Genomic DNA, 9,934 nt, shown 5'->3' with positions numbered 1-9,934 from the left:
TGGGTATACTGGGGACATTGAGGTTCAAACCTAGAACCTTTAATCTGACTGTTGACTGTTTTTGGTCTTATGGCATGTTTATCTGTTCCCAGGTAATACCCAAAACAAACATGTTCTCTTGAAAAGAACATGTTGCATATGTTTAACATGTTTAACTACGTTGTAGAGGGTTATGACCTTACATGTTGTTTTGGTCTAACAAATCTGCAGCACTGTTAAAGGTGTAGCGTTCACCGAAAAATAAAATACTGTAAATAAAAATAATGTTTATTTGATAGAAGAATAAAAACAAAGGTGAAAGCTACAAAAGTAGGGTTACATTAAATCATCATATCCTTCAAAGTCTTCCACAAAATGCATGGCAGCCACAATCAATGTATATCTGACTCTATTCTCTACAATGACTTTATATAGCGTATAGGACTCTACAGCTACAGTGCACCAGATGCAATAGGGCACGTCAAAGTGGATTAATCATTAGTGCTCTTATTAATATACAACTACAAGCAGCGTGTGGTCTGTCATCACTGAAACATCGCCCCTCATACAAAATGCCCCCAGCAAAAACACTACTCGTTAAATATGACCAACGTGTGCATGCGCATCAGAGTACCTCACCTAAGCTCAGAGTGTGAGTCGATCCTATGTTTTAAGCAAGGCGTCACGTGACAAGGGAGTCTTCTTCAATACACCATGTTAACACGTCGTCCACGACCGACGCTCAGAACCAGAACTCGGAGACGGAGACGTGGATGTTGATGACGCTCTGATGGGAAACCCCCTGGGAGTTCAGGTTGATCATGGCCAGCTTAAGCACCAGGTTGAGCGGACCGATGATAGGCTTCACCTGCCGGACCACCCCTAGAGGAGAGACACAGACGGATAGTGATTGGTTGGGATGCTAGAAGAGGATCTTGAGCCACCAAGGGGGACCAGAAACACAACGCATACACATGTTAAGGCAAGGTTAACAAATCTAACCACGTAAGAAGGGACTCGCCAATGTGGGCATGATGATTTAAAATTCAGATCAGTGGACGGCTGAATCCCTCTATTGCTAATAATGAGCTTGCTTCCATGGTTGGGCAGGACGGACGATAAAGCCAGAAATCTATTTGAAGACAACTGATGAGTTTCAGGTTCATTGTTGCACTGCTCCCCCACCTATCATCATGGTGGGTGACATCATTCACTTACCTGATGGACAGCTAAATCGCATGGTTATGGTTTGAATGTGGCTGCACAGACGTTGGCAAATTCTGTGCTCAGTTATCATGTTGGCGGTGACAGGCCTCCTTGTGACCATCAGGATGAGCACCTTGATACACATCCCATCGACACTATAAATCCCTTTGGCGCCACCGTCAACAACACCCACCCAGGGTGAAACACACGGTGTTACAGAACGCCAGTGGAATTCATTTGGGTGCGTGTTTTAAGAAAACGTGTGATTGCAAGGCTCAAAAACGTCAGTGTTTATTTACACGGGCTGTCAGCAGCCCCTTTCACTGCGGAGGTCGGCGACGCGTCGGCTCGGGCCTGCTTCGACAGCTGCACCCAGGGTGCATTGGGGCGGCACAAGGCCCACAATGCCCTGCTGTCAGTCACTCAACTACTCCCCCGGTCCTTAATTCATGATCAACGTAATGGAGTTTTCCTCATGTCCCCGTGTTTTTGAGTTACACCGACGTCAAAAGAGATGGAGTGAGAGACGATGTTGTTTGACCCAGCCCTGATTACACCCACCCATACCGACTCCGCCTCATTTAGTGTGAATAATGAGGTGCGTTGATGCCTTGCCTTAAAACAGGCAAAGCTGTTTGGTTATGACCAATCGCACTGGGCCGTTTACTGTGACTTTTTATTGGACACCGGCATTGTGTAACAGTAGTGGTCCACCCCTCCCCTCACTCTCTTTTATTCCTGAAGAGGGATGAAAAGGAGGTTGATGTTTGTGGCATCGACAATGTGGCCTACAAGGGTAAATTAGTCCCATGTGTTGGAGAGAAGGGCGCAGACAGAGTCACGCGAGACAGCCATGATGGCACATCTCCAGGAATCCATCTTTAACGAAGGAGGAACAAACTATAGTCGCCTCTCGCTTTTCTTCCTCTCTCGCTCTCTCTCCCATGCTCTCTCTCTCTCTCTCTCTCTCTTTCCCCTCTCTGGGCTTGTTGTGCCTCTCTGTCACTTTCCATCTCTCCTCCAGTTGGATTACTGTGGGCACACAAAATATTCCAGAAGATTCCAGAAGATTCCCTGGAGATTCGGGCGATAAGCGCCCTGGAAGAGTGTGGAATGGGGCCCGTGACTACCAGGGTTGCCCTTGTGTGTTGGTGTTATGCATCTCTGTTGCGTAGTGACACAATGAATGAAGGGGAGGCTAGATGAGTGCTTTGTTGTTTTCCAAAGCGCCAGTGCCGTCCGAGAACAGAAACCCATGCTTGAACCCAATGACAGCAGCAGAAAGGGTAAAAAAAGAAAAGAAGTAGCATTTGGGGATTGAGTCTAAATTAAAGATTTTTGTACATAACACAATGTGGGTAACACACATCGTGGCTTTACCCAGAAACCCACACAGCTAATCAGTTGAGAAGTGCAAATTACCTACATGGAGAGTCAGCATCATCCGTGCGACCGGCTAGCCGTGAAAACTTTAATGGAGCAGATTCAAAGTTAGTTCACATGGGTCGGAGCCGGGCTAAACACGCAACAAAGATGAGTGAAGGCACAGTGGAATATTGTTGTTCGAAGGCATAGTTTGGACAACCGCAGAAGCAAACCAGTTTTGGAGAGCCTGTTTCTGAGTGACGTTTTTAAATCATAAACCCAAAATCCAAGTACTCCCCTGAGCCCTGGCCATAATCAGGGTCAGAAGAGGTAAATTGTCATTCAAAAGGATATTGTAGTATGTGTCAACAGCAAATAAAACAATACTGTCTCATAAATAAGTCAACAATAATAATAATAATACTTCATACCTTCAACCACCAATGATGGATGTAGGGTTTCAGTGGTTCTTCAAAGAATTGCTAGTACTGCTCTTTTTCATTCCTTGTGATGTAGTATTATTGTATAAAGGTGCAATTAGCATTTGAATAAACCACTACCGCTCCATGAATATCACAGTAAGTCTTGCAGTAGACCCTCTGGAATCATAAGATGCATCTCTGTTCTAGTAGTGACTTGGCAAACAGCACATAATGTGAATCACCCATGAAAGTAGGATATCTGCTCAGATCCTTGGACTTGTTTTACTTGGGTTGTCGGAGAGAAAAGGAAGGATCAAATATGTTTTAAGTATAGAGATATCTTGCATCTCTTTTGGTTAACAGACCTTGATGTTTGTTCAGTCATTGAATTTGACCCCCTTGGAATACACTACGAAATCCCAACATGATGATTCTATCTTTCCATAGCCTTCCCACCAAAATACTTGGTGTGGTGGGAACTGTGAGGGAGAGACACATGGCCCACAGTGGTGATGGTGGCTCACTGGAACTCCAAGGTGAAACCAGGCCCCTCTCTCAGTCATCTTGGACATCTCAGCGGGGCTTTGAGGCAAAAAAGCTTCTCGCGACCACATAACAGGTTCCCTTTGATTGGCCACAATGTAGTCATTACCTGGGATTTACACATACATAAACAAGGCAGAGGTTACCCAAAACCCACAAATACGCTCCCGGTTTTGGTTTCCCCTGCGACTGGGTTGAAAACCAATATCTGTAAGATGCAGAAGTAGTGCTCGTGAAGACTTGCGGTGCTCCAAATGTGTTGTTTCCATGGCTACTGAGGTGGACACCGCAGGGCCCAAGGTGACCCTGCCATCTCTAACCGGCTCTGTCAAGAACACAGCTGCAAGACGTCTTCTACTCTGCCACACAATAAAAACGAACCCTAAATGCATGCTGGTAGCGGAGACATCTGCCACAAAACAAAGTGCAAAGAAATGCCAGGAGGCATTTGTCATCCTCTATGGCTAAGAGGGCCGCGATATTGAAGGGTTGCATGTAAACAGTACAATTTCTTGGTTTTCTGGTTTCTGCAACGCGGCGTAGGAAGTGTAGGCCAAAATCCAAAATGAACGGGTTTAACACCAGAGACAAATGAACAATGTCCGTGGCCTCGCCGCAGTGTCGTGTAATGACACGCTGGCTGTGGACCCATGCAGGCTGACAGCAGTCAAACTCCGGGCTGTCCTGCAGGGCGTCCATGTGCAGAGTGGTGCTCACAATATATTACTGCAGTAGTAATATATTGTGATAATACTTTCTGATCAAACAGATACAGTAAGAGTTATTGGACTAGGCTTACTGCTCACATTCAGTTCAGAGTTCAGAGTCCATGCAATCATATTTTATATTATGACATCATATTTCTTGGTTGAATTAAGATGAATTCCCTGTATGATATATAACCTAATGTCACAAATATAGAGCCCAGAGGTTTTGATATTCCCCAAATGTATATTTCCTTGGCATATTCTGTTTTTTACCTAAATACATAATATATTTTATACTTTTACTGTGGGCTCTTTTTGACCCTACAGTGGTAGGCCAGTTGAATAATACAAAATAAGGTACTGCTGCTTTGATACAATGGTGACATATTCATTCACTTTTTGGTGCACTCAGGGGAATAGAGAAGAAAAACAGAAGAACGCCCAAATGCAACACTGAGCACCATTTGTGTTGAGGTGAAGCCATGGCTTGGTTAGAGGAAGTAATGCCACGGCCAACATGAAACAGTGTCTTAAGTCCATGGCTGGCTTAAAGCTTTGCTCCCTTAACAGGCCCCTGGAGGGTCATTTTGTAGTGGCTTTGCTTGTATTAAAAGAGCTTTCTTGTGTTTTAGACTTTGTTTCTACAGCCAGTCAGTGTGCAGACGACGACCGCTCCAAAAAGACCAACCTGCACACACACACACACACACACACACACACACACACACACACACACACACACACACACACACACACACACACACACACACACACACACACACACACACACACTGAAGCTGAGCAGAGGCTTGATATTTTAAAGTAAATTTCAAGCGAGTCCTAGCCAAAGATCTCCCAAATTGACCATGGGTTTTTGCTGGCCGGTGTCGTTGTGACATCACAGAAGTGGCCCAATTGGAATAACTTGTTATTTTCTTGGGACCTTTTTCACTCTGTGGTCGCGGGAGCAGCTCAGAAGACACAACACGCAACATTATCTTCACCGCAACCTTTGCACTGTGTTAGCTGTGACCTTTTCCAGGATAAAGGCCCATAACTAAGGAGCAAAATATAGAAGTCTATATTTGAGATAAAGGGCAGAGAGGACAGCAATTTGACATCACTGCAGACTCAGCAATTTTCCGTGTGATTCAGTCGTCTTCTTCGGGATGAGTGGAGGAAAATTGTCTTCCTTTTGAGTTCAATTTAATATGGAAATCAAAATGAGCCGTGAGCCTCCATGCGAGGCTCACGGCTCCTCCAGTCCTGGCTCGGGCCACGAGCCTCTGTTGATTCTCAAGGCCCGGTCATGTCTCGCACCGTAGACTCACATTCCGACCCCCCGGTTGTGGGAGCCAGACCCCGCTGACAGCTTGCAGAAGCCTGCCTGAAGTCTGGGCGCTCCGGGCTCCACTTCCGCCTCCATTCAACCAATCGGTTCACCTTGCCGCCTGGCAGCATAGCGCCAATGTCATCACTCATGCCCGTGCAAGAGCTTCTCCTCAATGGCAGAATCTGTTTTTTTTCTTTTGGACTGCGAATGGAATTTAGCTGCGGAGCCTCAGACTGCTCAGCAATCCGTGCAGGCTCGTTTGAAATGGAAATGATTCATGAAGAGGAGATTTTCATTTTAACACCTGGCTGGCATCACACAAAAGGTCGAATAAGAGTAAAAATAGAATTCATAGACGTGCAAACCACATTTTTTTAGCTACCCTGTTGGCAGAAATTCATATTTGAAATAGCCTCCATGAAGGGAAGTTCCTCAAAAGAGAGGAGAATAAATCACCTGATAATCTGAGATTCCTAGTACGAATCAATCAATTGTACTGTCTGGAGACAGAGGGAAACTGACAGCGAGGTTGATAACTTCCTCGCATGAACCGTGTGGGATTCTAAGCAGAGCAGCCTGTTGGATCCCTTAGGGCACAACACCGGTCTGCCGTCGATGATGGGATTCCACACACCAAAAGAAAAAGGCCAAACCCATTCAACTTCTCCAATAACTTTACGTTCCCAATGCTCAGAGATGCTCAGAGACACAGGCATCTTCTGAGAACAATTCTCAAAAAAAGAACCTTACTCCTAACCAAAAGGGGAGGAAGAGGAAGAAGGAGTAGAAGAAGAAGAATTTTTTTTTTTAGCGAAAGGTCTAGGCTAGGAGGCATGCATTCCAATACTATTTGCCTTTCTAAACACGTGTAAGGTGTGTGTCAGGTATGTTTTCTTTGTCAGAGGGATGATATGCTATACTACACACCACCGCCATACCGGGCTTGTTTACATGTGTACCTCATGGGGGTTGTTGGTTGAACGCTGCTTTGCTACCAGTGCGTGATTGTGTGTCAGTGTGTACGTGCGTGTGTGTGTGCGTGTGTGTATGTGTGTGTGTGTGTGTGTGTGTGTGTGTGTGTGTGTGTGTGTGTGTGTGTGTGTGTGTGTGTGTGTGTGTGTGTGTGTGTGTGTGTGTGTGTGTAGCCCCCCCCCCTTCCCCTGGCTGTCTGTGTTTGTTCAGACAGGGCAGGCTGTCAGATGTGTCATCCAAATCAGACAGTGCTGGGAAAAAACGAAACAGTCACGGATGAACGGGGACTTGGAAAAAGGCGTGGTGTTGCTCTTTACAGTGGTGTGTGTGTCTGTGTATGTGTGTGTGTCTGTGTTTGTGGAGTGAAATGCAAAGGGCTGCAAATGTACGTGTCATGTCAAAGTTTGTGTGTGTGTGTGTGTGTGTGCGTGTGTGTGTGTGTGTGTGTGTGTGTGTGTGTGTGTGTGTGTGTGTGTGTGTGTGTGTGTGTGTGTGTGGGTGTGTGTGTGTGTGTGTGTGTGTGTGTGTGTCTGTTTATGTGTCTGTTTGTGTGCATGTATATTTCCACACCAACGTTAAGGGATGATTGAATTCAACTCTACAACCCTTTTTTCCCCACCAATGACAACATTGAACTGTTGTAAGTTTGTGTGAGTGTGTGTGTGTGTGTGTGTGTGCACGCGTGTGCGTGTGTGTGTGAGGAAGGTTGAAATATTGAGCAATTTGGTGATCACCAACCAGTCACTAGCCAGTCTACCGCATTAACAAACCACTTCTCCAACTCTCTGTGAACTCTGTGGATGTGCGATCACCTCTGTTGTTTACCCCTGGATGAACATCAAAACCCCCAAAACAAAACCCATAAACCCGTTCATTCATGCATTCATCAAAGGAGCTGCAACATGAACCGTTTCTCATGTCTGTCCCCCGGTTTAAATGTCTCAACACTGTAGCCAGAGAAGGAGAACGCATGACACGTCAGCCAGCCACACATTTACACACAGACACACAGATACACCCAAACACATACTGTGTACACACACACACACACACACACACACACACACACACACACACACACACACACACACACACACACACACACACACACACACACACACACACACACACACACACACACACTAACACTGGGTACACACACACACACACACAAAAAGCACAAACTTTGTACACACACCCACACAAACGTGGCACGCACACATGCACTGCCTACGCACACGTACACACACCCGCACACATTATCGGTGGAGCGAAGCACTGGGACAGGCTAACTCCCAGTAAATCAAATCGCCAGGGGAGCCTCATCGCACTGGGGAGACCGCACTTCACAGCAGGAGCTGGCTGGACCGGAGACCAGAGCGACGGAACAGTATGCAACGGCCTCTTAGCCGTCCACCACTCTCTCCCAGTACTGCATCCAATAAGCCTTTAGCCGGGTTCAGGGACAGAAGTGGATCCGCACGCAGACAGACCTTGGGTCTTTCCTTTCTTAATGTGGTCGTGGCTCAAAGTACTCTAATGCTGGGCGAGACACTGAGGCCTCACAGAGACAAATGGAACAATGCACTTCAACCACATGAAGAAGAGTGAGGGAGAGTGGCCAAGAGAGTTCTCCAACATATTCTCTCTCTCTCTCTCTCTCTCTCTCTCTCACTCTCTCTCTCTCTCTCTCTCTCTCTCTCTCTCTCTCTCTCTGTCTCTCTCTCGGTGGTCTACTTCTTTATCGTTTTTCTTTGTCTTTTCTTTTTCTCTTCACCAAGCCAACGGGCGGGGGCCATAAAAGTGGATTTTTTTTGTTTCTCGAATGCAAACACACACCATACACACACACACACACACACACACACACACACACACACACACACATACACACAAACACACACACACACACACACACACACACACACACACACACACACACACACACACACACACAAACACACACACACACACAAGCACACGCATATTCTTTCACAGTAAAAGCAGAACATCAAACATGCGCTTTCCCACACGTTGCTACAATTTCCTGCTGCACCATAACTCACCCCTGCAGGAAACCTTACCCATGCGTTACCCAACGGAGACCCAGGAAGAGCCGTGTGACGCTGGTGTGTATGTTGTCACTTGGATGATGTTCGGCATACCAAATACATTTATTGGTCTACACATGGCAAGGAGATGTCTGATTCTATGAAAGGTACGATGTTTGGTGACGTGCCTGGCGTCTCTCTCTCTCTCTCTCTCTCTCTCTCTCTCTCTCTCTCTCTCTCTCTCTCTCTGACACATGAGACTGAAGACGCTCCTCGACATCTGCCGACCACAGGACCTCTTGGGAACACATGACCACCAAACCAGGTGGTAAACTGATGATTGTTGGTCTGTTGCTCAACATCATGCTGTGAACACATGTTTTCCCGACCTCGTGAACATTTAGACTTAAAGGATCATAAAGAACAGTAGGATAGGTGGAATCCTGCTTTTCACACATTAAAGGAAAAGAAAATGGTTCCAAAACATTTGGAGAGGCAGTGAATGCCCTTTTGCTGTTGCCAGGCAATTATTGAGGAGGATCCCGTACAACGGCGTCACAACACACGTCAGAAAGACTCATGTCAGAAACGTCCTTAGTTGTTCTACCCTGGGGTCATACCTCAAGCCTTATGAATGTGCATCAGAGGTTGGCTGTTTTTTGTAAAGCTTTTATTATGACAAGTGTGGTTGTAGAAATCGACCAACAGGATGTTTGATTGATTGTTGTCACCATTGTTGTCTGTCCTACGGGTGGGTGTGTGTGTTTTGTTTTTTGGCACAATTAACGTGCCTTGTCCTCCCTCAGATTTTTCTCATTCTTCGTTTGTCTACCATTTGTGTTTGTGTGAGGGCTATTTGAATCTTCGGTTTGTGTGTGTAGGTGTGTGTGTGTGTGTGTGTGTGTGTGTGTGTCTGTGTGCGCGTGTGTGGGGATTCCGTGGGTGGCAGCTGGAGTACATCCTGGCCGGTTCAGCCTTGGCATTTGAGTTAGCATTGTGTATTAGTTTATTATGTAATGCCAACGTTGTGTTTCTAAAATATCCCTGGCCGCTGAGCTGAAAGGAGGCCGTCACACGTTGCTGCACAGAGTACCCTTCGTTAGAGAGCACGCACGTAGAAACTAAACGGGCGGTCTCACCGACATAGACGCCGTTTTCGATGCGCTTGACGACGTCAAACGCCTGGTCCGCGTTGCCGCCCTGGATCTCAAACATGACGTCAAAGGTGCCAAACTGGTAGGCTCCGTAGGCTGGCACCGTGGTCCTCAGAAACACTATCTCTGTTGGAGGAACGAGAGATACACAGCGATCCATTCATCATTAGACATACAGGAGAGATGCAAAAGATCACTTACT

General features: G+C 46.3%; 1 protein-coding gene across 1 annotated transcript in view; it reads right to left on the bottom strand.

Annotated features, from left to right (window-relative positions):
* Positions 1-249: 249 nt before the first annotated feature.
* fbln1 (fibulin 1) overlaps positions 250-9,934 on the bottom strand; it is a 31,370-nt gene continuing 21,685 nt past the window's right edge. Inside the window, exons 16-17 of the mRNA XM_030366593.1 lie at positions 9,718-9,858; positions 250-861 (exon numbers count right to left, since the gene is read on the bottom strand). Coding sequence (XP_030222453.1) covers positions 722-861; positions 9,718-9,858 — 281 coding nt within the window. The 3' untranslated portion in view covers positions 250-721. The remainder of the gene's footprint in view (positions 862-9,717; positions 9,859-9,934) is intronic.

This window comes from Gadus morhua, chromosome 9 (genome assembly GCF_902167405.1).
Source record: "Gadus morhua chromosome 9, gadMor3.0, whole genome shotgun sequence".
NCBI lineage: Eukaryota > Metazoa > Chordata > Actinopteri > Gadiformes > Gadidae > Gadus > Gadus morhua.
The sequence above is the reverse complement of the archived record's forward strand: the minus strand, read 5'-3'. Positions and strand labels throughout refer to the sequence as shown.